The sequence below is a fragment of the Pan paniscus genome, chromosome 16, assembly GCF_029289425.2.
Source record: "Pan paniscus chromosome 16, NHGRI_mPanPan1-v2.0_pri, whole genome shotgun sequence".
Taxonomy (NCBI): domain Eukaryota; kingdom Metazoa; phylum Chordata; class Mammalia; order Primates; family Hominidae; genus Pan; species Pan paniscus.
The window spans coordinates 67,231,330-67,254,092 of record NC_073265.2 but is presented as its reverse complement, the minus strand read 5'-3'; the positions used below and the strand labels follow the sequence as shown (position 1 = coordinate 67,254,092).

The following is a 22,763-nucleotide window of genomic DNA, read 5'->3' as shown; positions in this document are numbered from 1 at the left end:
CTTTCTTTCTTTCTTTCTTTCTTTCTTTCTTTCTTTCTTTCTTTCTTTCCTTCCTTCTTTCTTTCTCTCTTCCTCTCTCCCTCCCTCCCTTCTTTCCTTCCTTCCTTCCTTTTCTCTCTCCTTCCTTCCTCCCTCCCTCCCCCCCTTTCTTTCTTTCTTTCTTTTCTTTTTCTTTCTCTTTCTTTCTTTCTCTTCCTTTCTTTCTTTTTCTTTCTCTCTCTCTCTCTTTCTTTCTCTCTTTCTCACTTTCTCTCTTTCTTTCTCCCCTTTCCTTTCTTTTCTTTTTTCATTTTTTGAGACAGGGTCTCTACTTTGTCACCCAGGCTGGAGTGTAGTGGCACGATCTTGGCTTACTGAACCCTTGAACTTCTGGGCTCAAGTGATCCTCACACCTCAGCCCCCCGAGTAGCTGGAAATTTAGGCACGTGTCACCACGCCCAGTATCCCCAGATTCCAAGAAGAGGCTTTGGCTGGTGTGTATCAGTAGACTGGCAGATGAGTGCACATTTACATACACCTTTACAGGTGCATGTGTTTGTTTTAAGTTCCTTTTATATGGATTCCTGCTTTAACCACATTTTTCATTTAACTTATCAACAGTCCAAATCACACCAGGTGAAGGAACTAGGTCTCTGCTGAAATTCTGGCCAGTCCATGTGTGTATGTGCATACTCAGGGGTGGGAGTGCGCAAGCACGAGTGAGAAAGCGCATGCCTGAGCACACGTGTGAGCGTGCATCGGAAGCCTGTGTGGCGGTTGAGCGTGTTTTCAGTGTATGTAGGAGGTGTGCTTAGGCTGCAGCAGCGCTGACAGCAGTCAGCAAAGTTCTGTGGCTTTGTGGCCTGGACTGTGCGCCCATCTCTGGGTGCTAGGCTGGGCCTGATGTGGACCTCTGGCTCCTGGGGTCCAGCTCTAGTTCTGTTCAAGAGTGGGGTCACATTGTGGATATTGCAGTCAGCCCAGGTTTTGGAATCCCAGTCCTGCTACTTATTGGGTGTGTGATGTTGAGCTAGTGACTTAACTTCTCTGAGCTTTATTTTCTCCATCAGTAAATTGCGTGTGTGTGTCTGTGTGTGTGTGTGTGTGTGTGTGTAGTAAGCCTCTCCTCTACTGGATGGGTGGGAGTGAGTGTTAAGGTTATAAATAAGAACTGCCTAGCATAGTGTCATTGTAAGTGCTCAGTAAATGGTGGCTACACAACCCAGGCCTGCTGGTATTGCTGCCACTGTTATTACCCTGTCTCTTTTGAGCCAGTAGGTGAAGTGAGTCTCCACTTCCTTGAGTCAGGTGGATGGGGTGCCTTTCTCAATGCAGGTGTAAGGGCTGAGCTAGCCGGGAAGGTGTGCTCATCCTTCCAGGCCTGCCTCCCATAGGTCTTCTGCAGGCCCTGCAGTTGGCCCCGCTCTGATCCTTTGTTTTTGCTTCTCTCTTGACTCCCTCAGGCCTGGTAGAAAGAGTTATTTGTGAGCATGGCGGGGGTTCGCAAGAATCTATTATGGTTTTAGTGTCTAGGACCGTAAAGTCATGACAGTGACTCCTCTCTTCAGCCCCAGTTCGTAGCAGAGGGCCCGGCGCAGCCCAAAGCAAGCACCTGGATGTTTGGTGAATTAGGGGAAGTTGTTCCTGTCCCGGAGCCGTAATGTGGTACTTGTGATTTTCCTTGTTGGAAGGCACAGCTATGTCTGCCAAGAAAGACAAGGCATGTAGTCACCATGCTGCTGCCTCACACAGACATTTTTTAAGCCAGGCCTTCTGGAGAAGGAAGCAGGAAGGAAGGCAACTTGCTCTTTGGCCCATGGAGTTTCAGCAGTTGCGGGAAGCTGGCTGGGGTGTGTGTGTGTTTCTGCAGTGGTGCAATGGCACCTGGTCTTTTCTGATAGCCCCCAGGAGCATGAAGTCGTGCTTAGCAATTATGTCCCAGTAGTCCTCTTGGTCTTGATCCATTCACATGCTCCCAGGGGCCCACATATCAGAAGGGCCGTCGGTGTATGACACTGTTCCATGGAAATCACTGCGGTCATGAGAGGACCAGTGGCTTTGGCCCGTAGACTCGGAGACCTTTCACCATGACTCAGCATGGCAAGCCGAGGCTCAGAGAACTTTAATGTCTTGTCCAGGGCCAGCAAGGGAGCAATTGGGCCATGTCTCCGGTTGTATTTAGAGTTGGGGGCTGAGGAAGGGCACCTGTCTGCATCCTGTGCCTGTGCTGGGTCCACCTGTTGCAGGGACCCAATTCTAAGGGACCTGAATCAATTCAATCGACTGCCTCAGCCTTTCAGAGGCTTCTCATTGCCTTAGCCTGAAGGCTGTGCTGCTGAACATGGCCTTCAGGGTCCCGTGGGGTCTGACCCCTGTCATTTCCTCTGTTGCAGGCCCACTTGACTTCTTTCAGTTCTTCAGGTGTGTGTCTTCCCAACAGGCCCTGCCTCAGGCTGTCCCATTGCAGGGAGGGCTCTGTCTTCTCTGGTTACTTCTGCTCATTCTTCAGAGAAGCCTTCTCTGTTCCTCCCACTCCTCACTGCCGTGCTTCTCCTTCATAGCCCTGTAGTTTCTGTATTTCTTTGTGTACTTGTCTGTGGTCCAGCTCTCTTGCAAGGCTGGGAGCTCCATGGGGCACGGACCCTATCTGTCTTGTCTCTGGTTTACCCCAGCACCTCACACTGCCTGGCTCGTGGTGGGTGTCCAGCACCGACTTGAGGAAGAGTGATGAGGGAAGGCTCCAGACCCTTCCAGGGGCAGAGGTGCTCTGCTGCTCCTGCTCCCGCTGCTTGGGGGCTTCTCATCCTCTGCCCTTTATACTCATGGGGGGTCTGCCCACACCCACCTGCCCTTGTGCCACACTCCCTTCCCTAGCAGGACGACAGTTCCTCTCAGCACTTTTCTTTCTGTTTGGCTTCCTGGGCAGGATGTTACCTTCTGACACAGCATTGTTCACTTTTTTGACTGGGAACTGACAGCAGAAAATATACATCTTTGTATGTAAATGTATACTGTTGTTATGTAAATAAAACTGAAAGAAAAATTCCACTGCTACATGTAGTTAAAGCTAAATAGTATTTTCTCTTCTAATACTAAAAAAATGCTTGTCATGACCCTCAAAATTGATTTCCTCACTCCTTAATTGATGTCCTGGCCCCCAGTGGGTCATCACCTGCATTTGAGAAGCCCGTTCTGCAGGACTGCCTGGCTGGGCAGCTGGCCCTCCCTCCCTCCCTGCTGCATCTTCCTCTCCCCTCCACTATGGGATGGGGCTGAGGATGTTCCCTTGTGTAAGAGGCTGTCCCTCCCCACTGTCAGCTGTTTAGGGGTCTTCAGGAAGACAGGCAGGCAAGCCCGTGAGTCCTGCCACAGGGGCTGTAGGGTGCGGTTCAAGGCTGAACCCAGTATGTCACGGCCTACCTGGGCACACCAGGAAGAAGTGCTTATTCTTTGCAGTGTGGGTTGTGGGAGAGGCTGGTGATGGTTTTGCTGTGAAGATGAGTTTTGGCTTAAAGGGCTTGAGAGATGGAGAGGGACTGTCCAAAGGGGAATGCAAGTGCAAGGACACCCATGCAGAGGCAAGGAAGTCAGAACAGGGTGTGTCTCAAGAGTGGCATGGGTTCTGGTGCCAGGTGCGTAGGGTGCTAAGGGGGTGAGGATAGAAGAGGAGCTGAGGAGGCCAGGGACTCCCAGGGTGAAGGGGTAGGGGTGTCTGCCCTTTGGACAGTAGGGAACCTGTGGAGCTGTACCTGTCTGAAAGTTCTACAGTAAGAATATTGTTTCTTAGATGTTTGGTTTCTTTGAGGCTGTGCATGTTTATTAGGTGTTTGCTCTGATGTCTTAGAATTGGAAGGGTGATGTACTCATCTGTCCAGGTAAATGTCTAGAGTATTTTGGAAACGGTCTTTCTGATGACACCTTTCCAGGTCCTCAGGACCAAAAGACATCATATCAGAGGTAAATATATTCTGACTTTGGACGTTAATGCTCCAAACTTGAATGCCGGCTGAAGCCTGGACCACAACAGAAAGCAGCCTCTCGAAGTCCTTGGTTTGAAGGACGATAGCTTACTAGAGAGTAATTGTGTTAATTTGCTCTGGCTGCTATAACAAGTGACCATAACACTGGTGGCTTAAAACAGCACCTATTTATTGTTTGATAGTTTGGGAGGCCAGAAATTCAAACTCAGCTTCACTAGGCCTAAGTTAAGGTGTTGGCAGGACTGCTTTCTTCAGAGGCTCCAGGGCAGAGTTAGTTCCTGGCCTCCTTCAGCTTCTGGTGGCTGCTGGTATTCCTTGGCCTGTGGCTGCCTTGCTGTAAATCACTGCTTCCTTGGCCACATTGCTGTCTCCTCTTCTGTAGTTGAATCTAGGCCCACTCCCCAGATAACAGTGTTAATCCATTCGTGAAGACTGAGCCTTCATGGCCTAATGACCTCTTAATGGTCCCACCTCTTAATACCGTCACAATGATAATTACATTTCAACATGAGTTTTGGAGGAGATATTCAAACCATAGCAAGTGACCTGGCTTGCAGGCCTGCCACCTGACAGCTTCCCCATTTGGCCTGCCTTCTTAGTTGTGTGTTTGTACTTCATTGCAATAAGCGTGCATGCGTATAAAAAGAAAAATCAATCATTGCTGAGGGGTACACAGTTAAAAATGAAAGTCCTTTTAAGTCCACTTCCCAGAAGTCACCACTAGAACTGAAGTTACTTATGTCTGCACCCTGAACTTCGCTCTGTGTGTATGTGACTTAGAGGGATCGTACAGTATCCACTATGTCAGTGCATAGCTACTTCAGGGACTTAGAATGCTCACTCTTCACTCAGACATGGCTTCTCTGTATTTACCATGTCATGAGGCCCACTTGCACCAAAGCTGTGCTCTCACCAGCAGATGGGTCAGGAGGGGTCAGCAGTGGTGGAGAGTGTAGGGCCACCTGCCATGCCCCTTTGAGCTGACACATTATATAGGCACTTATCTGGAATGTCCAAACTTGTTAGCCCTTACTAGAGCTCTTGTTCTAACAGAATTCAGTTATAGGAATGTGCCCTAAGTTATTTAAGCAGTTTCCTAGCCATGGACATCTGCTTGTTTCTACTTTTCTGTCATTTCAAATAGCATTGTTCTGATATTCTTGTACATACGTCTCTGTGCCCTTGTGAGAATATATTTGAGGAATTAATTTGTAGAGGAGGAAATACTGAGTCAGCTTTATTGAGAAGGCTGTTGCCAGTCAGAGGAAACCCCCCCACACAACCTCCTCCCTGCCCCGCCACCTTTGTTTCCCTTAACAGGGCCTGTAGTCTGGAGGGAGGGAAGGAGCTGGAAGCAGTGGTAGCCTGCCTCCCTCCTGTGCACAAAGTCCTGGCAAGTGCAAACCTCTGCCTTGGCAGTGTCGTCCACCTGCTGAAGAGGTTGTGGTTTTGCCTGAAACCTGGCTGTGCAGGCGGTTTGTGGAGGGGTTAACTTGGAAGAAATTTGATGGAACATTTCCCAACAATTCTGTCAACTTGTAAATTCTAGCTGGTTATCAGAATCCAAATGAATGTCGAACAAGTTATTACTGTTTTAGTTAGACATTTTAAACTGTGCAGACCTCCACCGGAAAGAGGTTTTCTTAACGATGATACAGATTGCTGGTGTTTGTTTTAAAAAGCTCAGGCTGACCACTGCCCCTAACAAGGTGCTGTTTTGCTGCTTGGTGGTGCCTCACTTTCTATTTCAGATCAGAGCAGCTGAGTGTTTATAGGTGGGCACCTGGCACGCTGCCTGGGAGAACACAGTAGGCCTCTCAAAGATCTGTCAAATGAGACTGGGGTCTTTAAACAGCAAATACTGTCATAGAACAGCCTCTAACACCAGCTAAAAAAACGCCTCCATTTAAACCAGCTGTGAACTCCTCATGGAGTACACAGGCAGGACACGTAGTTGCCACCGAGGCCTCTGTGGGCCAGAGCAGACAGGGTGAGTGTGTCTGAGAAGTCTGCACTGTAATGACCCCCTTGTTGCACAGTCCTAGAATTGGGTTTTGCCACATAAGAGCAAAAACAGGAATTGGCTATGTACTGTTTCAGCTTCAAGAGGCTTTCACTTTGAGCCTGATTCCATTTCTCTCTTATCCAGGACTTGACAAGTAGCACCGCACCTCCAGCAAGGCTGTCCCTCAGCTGCAGGTGAGAGCACGGCAGTGTACGACTCAGGCTTGCAACAGGCTGGAAACCCAAAACCGCAGTGGGAGGAAGGAGGGTGTGTGGCAGTTCTAAGTCACTGAAATTACTGTTCTCTCTCCCCAGGCCGTGTGGGGGTGTCCCTGCTCTTATTTCTCTTTCCTGCATTCACCCTTTAGGAACCAGAGCTGAGGAGCACAGTTTGACAGCTAGGGCAAATGGTAAGGAGAATTTAGCTCCTAAAATTGACGGTGGTGGTAGTCACATGCCACCTGAGGGAAGGCTCCTGTGAGATCCTTGCTGTAGGCAGGGTCACTGAAAAGTCATGGTGCAGTGGGTCCAGCGGTGCCCCAGTGCTCTGTGAAGTGATGAACCAGTCATTTCAAAAAAATGAACAGAAGTATAGCCAGCATTTATGAGAGTTTTCTTTTTGAGCAGCTATTTTGAAATAGTTTTCTCTACAATTTTATAATTTTTATAAAATCAGACTTTATACAGTATCTTGCTCATTGGGTTACCATGGGGAATTGACTAGAATCCTTCTATGCAGTTGTCTGTGAAGATGTGTGGCACAGTGCCAGGCTCTAGAAGAGACAGGAAATAAATAGCATGTGCAAGATGCTATACGTCGTTTACCAGCTCCGTGTTGGTCCTAAGTAAATAAACTATGAGAAAGTGAGTGTCAGTTCTAAACAGGCATAATTGCTGGTTTCTGGTGACTCTTTGTTAAAGCAGTTAGCCAAAGGCCATACATCCATATACTGTGATAGCGTGATGAGAACATAAGCGTGTTATATAATTTCTCTGTATTCTTCTGAATGTTTAAAGTACAAGTAAAAAGGAAAAACAATATGCTTTAAAAAACACATTGAGAAATGACTGTTTTACATGAGAATATCATCTGTCTGATTCAAACTAGAGGTAAAGCCACCTTTTCCCCCCTTTCCTTTAATCCACCTCAGAAAACACCAAATGATACATTTCTTCCTCTTCCTTATTTATTTGCATGTTTATTTTAATAACTTCATTGAGTTATAATTTATCTCCAATAAGTTCACCTATTTTAGGTGAATAGGCTGATGAATTTAAGAAATTATACACAGCGATGTAAACACCTCCATAATAGAGAAAAATAGAACATTTCTACACCTTTAAAAATTCCTTCACGTTCCTTTGCGGTTGATCCCTTCCCTTAATACCCGGCCCTGGGCAACCTCTGATCCGCTTTCTGTCACTATAGCTTTGAGTTTTAAAAATTTTTATATAAATGGAATCATACTCCTTATAGTCTCCTGTGTGTCTTCTTTCACTTAACATAACGTTTTGGAGACTTACCTATATTGTTTGGTGTTTTCGTATTTCATTCCTTTTATTGCTTTAGGGATAAGGATGGATCTATTAAGTAAGAGAATATAAGTATGTATGTGTGTGTGCCTATAAGTAAGGTGGTTCATGTGAGCATGTCCTCTCCTCACCACTCCACTTACCGACTGCTCAAATGAATTAAGTTAAGATGTCTCTTCATAATGAACACATGCCTCTTACCTTTTGACAGTTTAACTATAAAAATTTGACTTCCTTTATTTCTTTTGCAAATTAGGGTTATACTTAAAACTTTAAATATTATTTGTATTAGGCAATTTGATTATGATATGCCTTGATACAGTTTTCTTCATGATTTTTGTGCTTGAAGTTTGTTGAGCTTCTTTTGTCTGTGGATTGATGGTTTACATCAGATTTAGAAAAATTTTTGGTCATTATTTCTTCACATACTTTTATTCCATCTCTTCCCCTTCTCGTCTCCTTCAGTGACCGACTCATTGGTCCATCCATCCTTCCTTTTTTTCATTTGTTGTTTTTCTGTTTCATTTTAGGTCATATTTCTGTTTCGTTTTAGGTTGTTTCTATTGCAGGGTCATCCAATTTTCTAGTCTTTCCTTCCACAATACCTACTCTGCTCTTGTTCCCATTTAGCATGTTTTTCATCGTAGGCATTGTAGTTTTATCTTTGGAAATTTTATTTAAATCTTTTTTTTTTTAATTTTCTATGTCTCTAAGATGTTTATTCTTTTTTTTCTAGCTTTTAGAGCATAAAGAATACAGTTATAACTTTTAGAGTACCTGTCTGCTAATTTTATCTTTTGTTGTTTCTGGTCTGTTTCTGTTGATTGATTTTTTTTCCTCATTGTGACTTGTACTTCCCACTTCGTGCATGCCTGGTCATTTTTAAAATTGAATACCAGATGTTGTGAATTTTACCTTTTTGTGTGCTGGATATATATATATATATTTTTTGTATTGCTATAAATATTATTGGGCTTTGTTCTCGGATGTATTAAATGACTCTGGAACAGTTTGATCCTTTTGAAGTTTGCTTTTAAGCTTTGCTTGGTAGGATGAGCACAGGCTTTAGGGATACCATCAGTAGCCTTTCTCAGTAATCTTTCTGATGCCCTGTGAATTATGAGGTTTTCCACTCTGACTGGTGAGACTAGGCACTATTCCCGGTCCTGTGTGAGGCTCAGGGATGGTTTCCTTTGCTTCTCTCAGTTGGTTCTCTCCCTGTCCTCGGATAGCTTTCTTACATCGAAGCCACAATCAGTACTCAGTTGAAGACTTGGGGATACCATCTAAGATCTCCGTGACACTCCCTCTGTGCAGCTCTCTTCTCTCTAGTACTCTGCTCTATGAGCTGCAACTGCCTTGAGAGTCTCCACTCTATCTTCTCATCTCAGAGAGATGCTGGGCTCCTCCTGGGTTTTCTCTGCCTGCAGCCTGGCCTGGAAACTGTCTCCAGGCAGTAAGGTGGGCTTACCTCATTGGCTTTCCCTCTCTCAGGATCACTGTCCTGTGCTGCCTGATGGCCAATGTCTGAAAACCATGGTTTCCTGTATTTTTAAGTTTTTTTTCAGTTCTTTAGTTTTCACCGGGGAGGGTAAATCTAGTCCTTGTTATTCCATCTTCACTGGAAGCAGAAATCTTAACCTACTTTTTAAAACTTTTAATGAAATATTTTTAGCACACAGACAAGTATATTGATTACTCAGATAGCCATGACTCATTTTTATAGTTTTGTCATATTTCTACTGCATTTTTAAAAACAGAACATTACTAAAATCCTCTCTCTCTCTCTTTTTTTTTTTTTTTTTTTGGAGACAGAGTCTCGCTCTGTTATCCAGGCTGGAGTACAGTGGTGCAATCTTGGCTCACTGCAACCTCTGCCTCCCAGGTTCAAGCAATTCTCCTGCCTCAGCCTCCTGAGTGGCTGGGACTACAGCTGCGTGCCACCATGCCCAGCTTTTATACTTTTAGTAGAGATGGGGTTTCACCATGTTGGCCAGGCTGGTCTTAAACTCCTGACCTCAGGTGATATGCCCACCTCAGTCTCCCAAAGTACTGGGATTACAGGCATTAGCCATGGCACCTGGCTAAATCCTCTCTTCTTGATCCTATTCTTCTTTACCTTTACAGAGGTGGCCAATATTCTGTATTTGATAATTGTAATTTATGTGTGGACTTAAAAAAATAGTTTTGCTACATATATATGTATCCATAAGTAGTCTCTGTTAATAGTATAATCTGAAGGTATAAAACAGTATCATGCTGTACCTATAATTCTTCCATTTTCTTTTTCTTTCAGTGTTTAAAAAATGTTTATCCCTATGATACGTATAGCTTTGGCTGAAATGTACATTCCACAAGAATAATAATCTTGCTGTGTTTTGTTCACTGGAATATTCCAAGCATCTAGAATATTGCCTGGCATGTTGTAGGCTCAATCAATAATTGGTGGATGAATGAGTTAGTTTTAAGTGCTGTATAGTACTTGACTATATGAATATGCCACAGTTTATTCTCCTGTTCATGAATGTTTAGGTTGTTGTACCTTTTTATTTTTTTCTAATATGAACAATGCTGCAGTGAATGTTTTTGCTTGTGTCTCCTTGTGCACATATGTAAGAATTTCTTTTAGCAAATACTGGGTGTTAGGGGTAGGCACCTCTTCAACTTAACAGTACCTTGCTGAGTTCCTCTGCATGGTAATAATATCAATTTATAATCCCACCAGCAGTGTATAAGAATCCCCATTTCGATTGGGTGAGGTGGCTCACGCCTGTAATCCCAGCACTTTGGGAGGCCGAGGTGGGCAGATCACCTTGAGGTCAAGAGTTCGAGCCCAGCCTGGCCAACATGGTGAAACCCCATCTCTACTAAAAATAATTTTAAAAAAAATTAGCTGGGCATGGTGGTGCAGCCTGTAATCCCAGCTACTCAGGGAGGCTGAGGCAGGAGAATTGCTTGAACCCAGGAGGCAGAGGTTGCAGTGAGCCAAGATTGCACCACTGTACTCCAGCCTGGGTGACAGAGGGGGACTCCATTTCAAAAAAAAAAAAGGGAATCCCCATTTCTCCATATCCTCACCAACATTTGGTATCATTAGATATTTAAATTTTTGCCAATCCTATATACATGAGATTACGTTTTGTTTTACTTTTGTTTTTGTTAATAACACATATTGTTTTTCCCAATAGGAATTCGATGTCTTCTTTCCGTCCTGGGAGAGGACATAATGATAGTCGGAGGACTGTGTTTTATACCAATGAAGAGTGGGAACTTTTAGACCCAACCCCTAAGGACCTAGAGGAGTCCATAGTACAGGAAGAAAAGAAGAAGCTGACCCCTGAAGGAAACAAAGGTATCAATGTACTTCCTGTTGTCTGTCATTCTCTGTACTGCCATCTGTTAACCACCAGTGATGTGGAGACACATTATTAGCAGGTATTTCGAGAAGCATAAGGACCAATGGGGGCTTGCATTCTCTTTGTCGGACTTAAAACATAAAAGCTTAAAAAATTATTTAATAAACGTTATAAGAAATAAATGACTGTCTAGTCCAATGGCTCAGTTTTTTGAGGGAGATAGCAGACTTGGAAGTCATGATCCTCTTTATGGAAATACTGATTTTAAAAAACTTTATAGAAATTTGAAATGTACACAAAAGAAGAGAATATAGTCTCATGAATTCTGGTGTACACATCATCCAGCTTCTACAATGTGAACTATGGTCTCTCTTCTTCCTTCTCCGTCTCTAAGCTCCTGCACCTCCCTGCACCCACTGTCAGCTGGATTATTATTGTAGGCATTAATCCATTGCATCTGCAAATACTTCAGTATGTATCTCTAAGAGATAATGACTCTTTAAAAAAAATTATAACTACAACTTCTTTATTATATTTATAGTTACAGTAAATCCTTAATATTATTTAATTGCAATCTGCAACTGCATCTGCAAATGCTATAGTATGTACCTCTAAGAGATAATGAATCTTTTAGAAAAATTATAACTGGCCGGGCGTGGTGGCTTACGCCTGTAATCCCAGCACTTTGGGAGGCTGAGGGTGGGCAGATCACGAGGTCAGGAGATCGAGACCATCCTGGCTAACATGGTGAAACTCCATCTCTACTAAAAATACAAAAAAATTAGCTGGGTGTGGTGGGGGGCGCCTGTAGTCCCAGCTACTTGGGAGGCTGAGGCAGGAGAATGGCGTGAACCTGGGAGACAGAGCTTGCAGTGAGTGGAGATCGCGCCACTGCACTCTAGCCTGGGTGACAGACCGAGACTCTGTCTCAAAAAAAAAAAAAAATTATAACCACAACTTCTTTATTATATTTACAGTTACAATAAATCCTTAGTATTATTTAATTCCTTAATTGTTCCCTAAGTGTCTGTTTACAGCCAGTTTGTTCAAATGAGGATTCAAACAAGACCCACACATTGTATTTAATTGATGTCTTCTTAGGTCTCTTTTAATCTAAACAGCTCCCTGGCTTTTTTTCCTTTCCCCCTCCTTTGCCACATTTGTTGAAGAAACCAGGTCTTCGTGCTGAGGAGTCTCCCACATCTGGGTTTGCTGATTGTATTTCTGTGGGGTCATTTAACATGCTTCTCTGTCCCATGTAATTCCTGTATACTGGCAGTTAGAGCCGGAGGGCTGCCCAGATTCAGGGTTGACTTCTGATTCGACAGGAATGCTGTTTTGGTGGAGAGATGCTGCGTGCTTCCTATCGTATCGCATCTGAAGCCACATCATGTCTGGTTTCTCTCTTTTGATATTAAGATTGATCAGGATTTAGGGTTGTCATCTTGATTCATTCATAAAATTCTCCATCAGCCTTTTGCCTGATGCTTTTAACATTCATTTACAATCCTAGATTTATTTATTTTATTTATTGAGATGGAGTCTCGCTCTGTCACCCAGGGTGGAGTGCAGTGGCATGATCTCGGCTCATTGCAACCTCCGCCTTCCGGGTTAAGCGATTCTGCCTCAGCCTCCTGAGTAACTGGTATTACAGGTGCCCACCACAATGCCTGGCTAATTTTTTTATTTTAGTAGAGACAGGGTTTCATCATGTTGGCCAGGCTGGTCTTGAACTCTTGACCTCAGGTGATTTGTCCACTTCGGTCTCCCAAAGTACTGAGATTACAGCCGTGAGCCATCGTGCCTGGCCACAGTCCTAGATTTATTAATTCATTAGGAGAATATTGGTGTTTTTTTTTTTTTTTTTTTTTTTTTGAGACGGAGTCTCGCTCTGTCGCCCAGGCTGGAGTGCAGTGGCGTGATCTCGGCTCACTGCAAGCTCCGCCTCCCGGGTTCACGCCATTCTCCTGCCTCAGCCTCCCGAGTAGCTGGGACTACAGGCGCCCGCTACCACGCCCGGCTAATTTTTTGTATTTTTAGTAGAGACGGGGTTTCACCGTGTTAGCCAGGATGGTCTCGATCTCCTGACCTCGTGATCCGCCCGCCTCGGCCTCCCAAAGTGCTGGGATTACAGGCGTGAGCCACCGCGCCCGGCCAGGAGAATATTGGTGTTTTAAACATAAAATAACAATAAATAATTTTGAAATTCCATCTTATGCCTGATTCTAGCATGGGCCAGCAGGAATAGGGTGCAGGATTTGAGGAAACCTTTATTGTGAGAGTAAGCACTTAGGAAAGGAAATATTTTTTCTGTCTCCTGGAAAAGGACTGTCATGATTTGCTGTGAGAGGGAGCTTACCTGTGCTCCATAGGATCCTGGTGTAGAACCCACTGGCCCAGTGTGACATGGTGTAGAATGTGGCCACGCTGAATGTGCTGAATTACCTAATGCATGGCAAGGCCAGTGGGAGTGCCCAGAAGAGGGGCTCAGTATGAGCTGATAATGCTACCTGGAAAAAAAGAGATTAAAACTGGGGATTTGGGTTATTGAAAATAAGTACTGTTGGCTGTGACTTCCAGTAGAGACTGAGGGTGAAATAGAAGGATGAATGTGAGCAGGACTGGGGAGGAAGAATCGGGAGTGCTTAGTGAGTTGGGACGGGAGGAGAAACTCCCTGCACCTTGGAGACTGTTTTCTTGACGGATGACAGCCTTCTTAGCCCTCTGCCTAGCCCTTCATCCCCTTTGAGGGGAGTTTATGTGATAGAGAGGGAGAGACAAAGATGTCACTAGACTTTGATCTTACTCTCTTCATGGGTATTTCCTGAAATGGCTCCAATAATCAGCCCTCCAACTTGTCCATGTTATTCACAGAAAGTGAACTACCCTTCCTTGTATTTTCCCCTATCTTTAAGTAAACTTTTTATTGATGTATAACATACAGAAAAGTCCCCAAATCAGAAATGTATAGCTCAGTGAATTGTCACAAATTGAATACACCCATGAAACCAGCACTCACTTCAAGAAAGAGGACGATGCCAGCACCCTAGGAACCAGCTGCCATCCCCGTGCCCTTTCCAGTCACTACCCCGCCCCAGGGAACCACTGTACTGATTCCTAACAGTGCAGGTTGGTTCTGCCTGTTTCCTAACTTTATATAAATCACACTTATATACTCCCTTGTGTCTCCTCTTTATAATGTGAGTATATATATTTCAATCTATCTACACTAAAATTTATTTAGATCCCATAGTATTTTTTTTTTCTTTTTTAGTGATGGAGTATCTGTGTTGCCTAGTCTGGCCTTGAACTCCTGGGCCTAAGCTATCCTCCTGCCTTAGCCTCCAATAGCTGGGACCACAGGTACATACCACTGTGCCTGGCCTGACAGTATTCCCGAATACTCTTTTTTTTTTTGAGATGGAGATTTGCTCTTGTTGCCTAGGCTGGAGTGCAATGACGTGATCTTGGCTCACTGCAAACTTTGCCTCCCGGGTTCAAGTGATTCTCCTGCCTCAGCCTCCTGAGTAGCTGGGATTACAGGCATGCACCACCACGCATATTTAGTAGAGACAGGGTTTCTCCATGTTGGTCAGGCTGGTCTCGAACTCCCGACCTCAGGTGATCCACCTGCCTCGGCCTCGCAAAGTGCTGGGATTACAGGCGTGAGCCACCATGCCTATCCCCAAATACCCATTTTTTAAGAAGGGGAATCTAGTTATGCTTTAAAATATGCATGTCTTAGTTTGTTTTATACTGTTAAAACAGAATACCATAGGCTGAGTAATTTATAATGAACAGAAATTTATTTGGCTCATGGTTCTGGGGCTAGAAGTCCAAAAGCATGGCACTGGCATCTGGGGAGAGCTTTTGTTTTGTATAGTCCCTTGGTGGAAGGCAAGAGAGAAAGAGAGCAAGAGAGGGCAAGAGTGAGGGAGAGCCAGGGGACCAAACTTGTTTTTATTGCAAACCTGCTCTGGTGATAACTAACCCACCCTGGTGATAACAACATTAATCCATTCACAGGGGCAGAGTCCTCATGACCTAATCACCTGTTATTAGGCCTCACTTGCCAATACTGTTACATTGAGGATTAAATTTCTAACACATAAACTTTGGGGGACACATTCAAAGTATAGCAATGTTTGTATGTTAAAAAAGAAAAACAACAACAAAAACCAACATACATTTGAGTGTTTTTGCTTTTTTGCTAAGGACAAATTAGCAAAAATAGGATGCTTAGTATGTCTTAGTTTTCCATGAAAAATGATCCTGTGATACAGTCTTCCAAGGAAGGATCCAGTGGGGGCAATCAATCATCTCTGGCTGAAGCATGTTGGTTACTATCTAGAATGCAGTGGGGGCAGAGTCATCAATCTCCTGTAGTTCTCAAGGTGGTGAATGCCAAACTCCCTGGAGGATGATTTGTGGGGATGCTTTATTTTGTTATAGTTTCCAAAAGGAAGATGTGGTTTTTGTTTAAAATACAAGTTTTGGCCGGGCACGGTGGCTCACGCCTGTAATCCCAACACTTTGGGAGGCCGAGGAGGAAGGATCACAACGTCAGGAGATCAAGACCATCCTGGCTAACACAGTGAAACCTCATCTCTACTGAAAATACAAAAAATTAGCCAGGCATGGTGGCGGGTGCTTGTAGTCCCAGCTACTCGGGAGGCTGAGGCAGGAGAATGGCATGAACCTGGGAGGCGAAGCTTACAGTGAGCCGACTTTGCGCCACTGCACTCCAGCCTGGGCAACAGACCGACACTCTGTCTCAAAAAAAATAATAATAATAATAATAAAATACAAGTTTTATTTTTATGTAGGAGTAACTGGCTCAGGATTCCCCTTTGATTTTGGACGTAACCCCTACAAAGGAAAGCGCCCTTTGAAAGACATAATTGGATCGTACAAAAATCGTCACAGCAGTGGTGACCCTTCAAGTGAAGGCACATCAGGCAGTGGCAGCGTCAGCATCAGGAAGCCAGCCTCCGAAATGCAACTGCAGGTCCAGAGCCAGCAGGAAGAGCTGGAACAGTTAAAGAAAGACCTGTCCAGTCAGAAGGTAACTTCTTCTTCTGGCTTCTGTCTTACCCCACCTCAGCAGGCCAAGGACGGGAGGAGTAAAGCCCAATTTATGTTTCCCTGAGTCTTTCTGGGGACAGCTTTGTTTCCCAGGAGTTGCTTTTCCCCTGGAGGTTTCATATTGCCATGGCGGTCATCTAGGCACAGCTGCTGTGCTTGATCATTGGTTCAGAGGTGTTTGCATTTGCAAGGAGAGTGAAGATCTCTCAAAGGAGGACAGAGGAGGTTGCTGTCTGCACCCACAGCCCAGTCCTGCCCCTGAGGTTGAATCTCCCTAAACACAGTTTCAGCCCAGAGTTCTTTAACAGTCATTAAAAAGAGTTTCTGCATCCTATTCAACAACGGTTTCTTGAACTAATCAGATCTAATTACATTTAATTGTTCAGCAGTTCAGTGACTCTTAGAGCACAGGTTTTTTAATACCCATGACATTTACTGGATACCATTGCTAATTATAGTGGACATGTCCGTTATTTCCTGTTTCCTATTACTGTTCTCTACAGACAGTCTTTATGGAGTAAATATTTTTTTCCTCTATTTTTGAGATCCTTCAAGAGGAAGTTCAGTATTAAAATGTTTCCAGTAAAGTTTCTATATTTCCTCAAACTCTGTCGATTACTCCATGTAATGTCATGATTTCTGCTTTTCCTCCTCTCCTTGCTCTCTTCATCCTTCACTCCATTCTCCTTTTGGCTCCCAGGAGCTTGTTCGACTGCTCCAGCAGACAGTCCGGTCATCCCAGTATGACAAGTATTTCACAAGCAGCCGGCTCTGTGAGGGGGTCCCAAAGGACATGCTCGAGCTTCTGCACCAAAAGGATGATCAGATTCTGGGCCTTACCAGCCAGCTGGAGAGGTTCAGCTTGGAGAAGGAGAGTCTTCAGCAGGAAGTGAGGACGCTGAAGAGCAAAGTGGGCGAGCTCAACGAGCAGCTGGGAATGCTCATGGAGACCATCCAAGCCAAGGACGAGGTCATCATCAAGCTCAGCGAGGGCGAGGGCAATGGGCCTCCTCCCACCGTGGCGCCCAGCTCCCCTTCGGTTGTGCCTGTTGCCAGGGACCAGCTGGAACTGGACAGGCTGAAAGTAAGAGTGGGGCAGGGGCTCTGGTGATTGGCATGAGAGACCACCGATGTCACCCCAGAGGCCTGGCCTCCGTGAGCTGATTTGGTGTGACGGCAGAACAGCTGCACACTTTTTTTTTTTTCCCCACAAGTGTAACAGGACTTACCATCAAATAATCATTAATCTTCTGTGGTGCTTCCTTGGAAAAGGAAACTCTTGCTGTTGCTTTGAACAGTTTCAAATCCTTCCCCTCCCTTGTTTTCAGGCAACTAAGACTTCTCTTTCTATATATACCACCCTTAGTACTTCATTATCCCTTGTATCATATGGAGGCTGTTTCTTGCCTCCTGTGTGCGTGAAATCACACACAAACTTAATTTGCACAGCTTGCTGCAGGACCTAGTGGATGCCTGGTTTGGGAGCATTGCTCCTAACAGCTAGTATGGGGTTAGCTGGGGAAGCGGACTCCAGCTTCCAAGTAGGCCTGGGAAGAGGGCCTGTTCAGAGTCAGTGCCCCCAACACCCAAGATGGGAGGGTCCTGACACTTAGTAGGAAGGACAGCTTTCCTCCCTGTGTCCTTCTCTGGGCTAGCCCTTAGGCTGGGAGGCTATTGCCTGAACAGAAGTGACCCTCCTAGTCATGCCTGGGGTGGTGACCAGCTGATGCAGTAGGAGGAACACACAGCATTTGTGAGAGGTGGGGGCAGCCTGCATTTCTCTTCTTGCCTGTAGAGAAGCCTAATGATTCAGAGGGGAGGCCACAGGGAGGATCATAACATTCTTGCTGCCACCGGTTCTTGAGACTTTGTGGGAGAGGTTTTAGGTGGACAAGTGGCCCCCAGGACATGGGGCATCAAGTATAGCCTGTTTGACCCCAGCAGACCCCAGACATGTCTGTAGCTACTGGTCTCACCTAGCCCCAAGGCGTCCCTCACCTGGCCACCCTCATCTTGCAAATAATGTGTCTCTGAGGGTGTTTGGCTCTGGATGGAGCTTGTCCTTGGAGGGCAGAGGTTTGCTACTGTCCAGGTTGTTACTGAGTATTTGCTTCATGCCTAGCAGTACCTTTCAGGCGATGCATTGAGTGAGGGAATGATGGGCATGCTAGGGACCCTGAAGATAATTCCAAAACAGAAGTAAAAACACCGGAATCATGGCAGCATGGCTGGAATATGTACATGGTCCCCATAGTGACCACTTCTCACTGACAACACCCATTGGATATGTGAGGCCCAGAGGATTTATGAATGAGAAAATCCAAAACAACAAGAAAACCTCTGGTCTCAATACTTTACACTTATATCTACTATTTAAAAAAAAAAAAGTTGGCTGTGCATAGTGGCTCACGCCTGTGATAGCAGCACTTTGGGTGACTGAGGTGGGCACATTGCTTGAGCCCAGGAATTTGAGACCAGTGTAGGCAACATAGTGAAACCCCCGTCTCTATACAAAAAAAAAAAATGGCCAGGCATGGTGGCTTGCGCTTGTGGTCCCAACTACTCAAGAGGCTGAAGTGGGAGGATTGCTTGAGCCCTGGAAAGCAGAGCAAGGCTGCAGTGAGCGGAGATCCTCACACTGCACTCCAGCCTGGATGACAAAGTGAGACCCCGTTGCAAGAAAAAAAAAATAGGCTTTGTGGTTTTTGTTTGTTTGTTTTTTTAATAAGAGGTCTTGGTTAGCATTGCCAATGGAAGTTGGGTTTTTTAATGTACACAACATTGAATATACATGACCCTAAATATATACCCATCAATGATACACATTTTGGGATTACTTAATGAAAACAGAAATTTTTATTTTTATGTATTTATTTTTTTTGAGACAGTGTCTTGCTCTTTTGCCCAGGCTGGAATGCAGTAGTGCAATCTCAGCTCACGGCAGCCTTAACCTCCCTGGCTCAAGAAATCCTCCAGCCTCAGCCTCCTGAGTAGCTGGGACTAGAGGCATATGTCACCACACCCAGCTAATTTTTATATTTTTAGTAGAGACAGAGTTTCGCCGTGTTGCCCGGGCTGGTCTTGAACTCCTGAGCTCAAGTGATCTGCCTGCCTTGGCCTCAGAATGCTGAGATTACAGGCATGAGCCATTGCATCCAGCAGACAGGTGAAATTTTTATTTTGCAAGTGTGTCTGTTTCTGTAGTGCGTAGAACAATACTATAGTGGTGGGTTTCCAGGGCGTGCGTGACACTTGACAGTGGGGGAGACGTGTGGAGCAGGTTTTCCCGGGGAGCGAGCCAGGGTGTGCGTGGAGGTTATGCTTCGTGGCTGTCGCGACTATGCAGCTCCTTCTGTAGACAGCTAATGGAGCTGATCGGGATACAGCGCTGATCAGAACAGGACATTCCCTCCTCTTTTCTTTTTGCAGCATAATGGGTGGAGTGGTTTTGAGCCATGAAGTTTTTTTCCTCCAACATTTCTCAACTTAACAAGTTTAGCAATTTTTAACAACTTAACAAGCCTGTGGCCCCAACATATCACAACTGTGAGGTGATGTGGCGACAGATGATGAAGAGGCAAAGTGGTTGTTAGGTGGATTCCAGGTGAGACAGTTGAGGCCTGCCTGGATCCATGACCTCATGCTTTCTGACATTGCTCTGTTATTGCCAGTGCTGGGGGTCCCTCTGCAATGCAGAAGGTGTTCACACCTCACGCAGGTCTCCTCTGCAGTGGCACTGGGAGAACTGGAAAGGCTCCAGGGAGAAAGAGGGAGCGCACTGACAGAAGTGGGTGTTCTCGTGTGTGTTCCCTCATAGCCCTTCAGCTCTAGACAGGGTATGGTTGAGGAAGAAATATTGATTCCTACTTCTGATTCCAAATTTAAATGTCTAAGTGGAAAAATATATATATTTAAGATGTATTTATTTAAAGTATATTTTATATATTTTTAATTTTAAAGATATGTTTATATATCTTTTTTGCTATTGCTGTTGTTGACCAGTTTTCATGCTTTATTGTCAGTGGATGCTGCCTGTAAAGATTTCTGCCATTTGGAATTTGTTAACTTTTTTTGGTGTGGTCTAATGCTTTTTGTTTCTATAGTATTCCGAGGCAGGAATAAACATTGGTCCTAGGATTTTGCCACCCTAGTGATTTAAGTCATTATTTCTCCATGTTTCCTTCCAATCCTTTTCTGTGTTTCCGTAATTCTTCCATTTTTGAAGTATATGGACTTTCGGATTGTTCCATTCAACATTGTGGCCCCAGCACTTCCATGTTGCTTTCATTAGCGATTTCAGTGTTGTCCATCCTTTGTGTTATCACTTACTTCATCCTTGTCTTTCTTCCTGCGTTTGCTGTTCCATGAATACCTCCGTGCCTACAGCTTCTCCTTCTTCCAGCTCATCTATGCATCCAGCTGTGTGCCCACCCTTTTACTCTGCACGGGTACACAGGCACTGCACTCCTGGGCCTCACAGTTTAGTTTAGAGGCACAAACAGAAAAGCAAAATGACAACTGGAGCAAGCACCAGGAGGGAAGGGGATGTGGAACAGCGTGGGGTGATGCTTTACATTGAGCATGGCCTCTGGAGCCAGCCCAGGTTGGATTCAAACCCAGATCACCACTTAGGACCTCTGACTTGGCCAGGTGAATTCATGTCTCTGCCTCAGTGTATTTGTCTGTGACATAGTGCTTATTTTCCTCATAGGTATTGTGAGGGTTACAGGCGGTAATCCATGTAAAGCCCTCCCTCACACAGTGCCTGGCTCCTCATAAGGTCTTCACTGTTAGGTGTTGTTGCTGTGATCATCATCGTTCTAGAGAAAGTATCTGTAATATAAATGATCAGGACTTACTTAGACTGTAACACAAGTTTTAAGTTAAAGACATACATGGCGGCTGATGTTACTTGCTTTCACTGACCCACCTTGTATCACTCAGTCTCTATTATCCATCACTGTTGAATGTTTTCTTCAGTTGCCCTCTAGCCAGCTTTCCTTTGGCTGACCTGCCTTTTAGTAATATGTTTGCTTAATGTTTCCAAATATGAGACCTTTGGCCAGATGCAATAGCTCATACCTGTAATCCCAGTGCTTTGGGAGGCCGAGGCAAGAGGATCACTTAAGGCCAAGAGTTTGAGACCAGCCTGGGCAACATAGTGAGATCTCATCTCTACAAAAAAAATTAGCTGGGTGTGGTGGCCATGCCTTTGGTCCTAGCTACTCAGGAGGCTGAGGTGGGAGGATCACTTATGCCCAGGAGTTCGAGGCTGCAGTGAGCTATGACCATGCTACTGCACTCCAGCCTGGGCAAGAGTGAGACCCTGTCTCCCCCCCCTTTTTTTTTTTTGATACAGAGTCTCACTATTTCACCCAGTTTGGAGTGCAGTGGCATGATCTTGGCTCACTGCAGCCTCCACCTCCTGGGGTCAAGTGATTCTCATGCCTCAGAAAGGGTAGCTGGGACTATAGGTGTGCGCTATCACGTCTGGCTAAATTTTTTTTGTATTTTTAGTAGAGACAGGGTTTCGCCATGTTAGCCAGGCTGGTCTCAAACTCCTGGCCTCAAGTGATCCTCCTGCCTTGGCCTCCCAAAGTGCTGGGATTACAGGCATGAGTCACCATTCCCAGCCAACCTTGTTTCTTTAAAAAAAAAAGCTTTTAAGACACCAGTAGAAAGGAGATTCAGGTGAGAAAAGGAAGTCCAACATTCAACATTTCAAGTACTTGTCATGACGTGACAAGTACTTGAATGTGCTCAGGCTGAGTATGATGCCTATCGAAGTTCTAGTGGGAGTCGGGCCTGAGACCATGGAGCTAAGAGCCCACTGGTCTGGCTCTCAGAAGTCTGATTTGCAGGCTAGACAGTAATAGGGCAGCTTTCTATGGCTCAATTCTTCACCTCAAAAATAAAGATGGTGAGAATGGCTGCCTAAGAGTTGGAGTTTTAAACAAGATTAGGAATCTCACATGCCTAGCACGGGGCACCTGTAACCCATCGCAAGTGCTCCATAAATGTTAGTGATTAAAGGGAACATTGAACCATTTTAAGTTCTTCTGCATTTTATGGGGGAAGTGGTATAATCCCGTGGTGGTTTCTTGTTTGGCGATGGGGAATTTCTGTAGCCGCATCTCTGGGGAGCGGCAGCAGTCTCCTGCTTGTGATATCACCAGAGTCTGTCTTGACTACCCTGGCCTGCCGTTTGAGCTGTCTTGAACATAATTTCTTCTGTGATTGGGAGATTAGGAACCTCACACACCAGCCTGTCAGATTATAAAAGAGAAACAGAAGCTGGGGGAGAAGAGACACATTTATAAAAGACTAAATTTGTAAAGAACATTTAGAAGTCACTGCTCAGAGGTGATTCGGTTTAGTATCCTTAGCAGCTTCTTCAGTTCATTGTTTTTATTATTAGGAAAGTCTAAGGAAGTTTTCTGAGCTTCATTTTCAGTGTTTTACATGAAAACACTTCACCCCCTTTTTGGTTTGCTTTTTGTTGCTGTTGGATCCTTTCAGCTTTCTTGCTTGGAGTTTCAAGGGCTGAAGCCAATATGACATGTGTCCTGCCCCGACCTGCTCTCAAAGTTGGACTCGGCAGAACTTGTCACCAGCTTGTTATGTTCTTTTATAGACAGAAAGCAAATAGGCAAAGGTTAACAATTGGCTAATTTAGGTGAAGGCTATATTGTGTTCATTGTACTTTTCTTTCAACTTTTCTGTAAGTTTGAAATTTTTCAGTGTTGAAGAATATGTTCTCTTACGTGCCTTATACGTTTTAGGTCATAGGATTTGTTATTAAGAGTGATTTTTAGTTATGGGCTGT

At 44.8% G+C, this 22,763-nt stretch overlaps 1 protein-coding gene across 1 annotated transcript in view; it reads left to right on the top strand.

The window, feature by feature from the left end:
• TBC1D2B (TBC1 domain family member 2B) overlaps positions 1-22,763 on the top strand; it is an 83,383-nt gene that overhangs the window by 37,227 nt on the left and 23,393 nt on the right. The window contains exons 4-6 of the mRNA XM_003813798.7: positions 10,685-10,848; positions 15,679-15,917; positions 16,638-17,021. Of these exons, the coding sequence (XP_003813846.4) occupies positions 10,685-10,848; positions 15,679-15,917; positions 16,638-17,021 (787 nt within the window). The remainder of the gene's footprint in view (positions 1-10,684; positions 10,849-15,678; positions 15,918-16,637; positions 17,022-22,763) is intronic.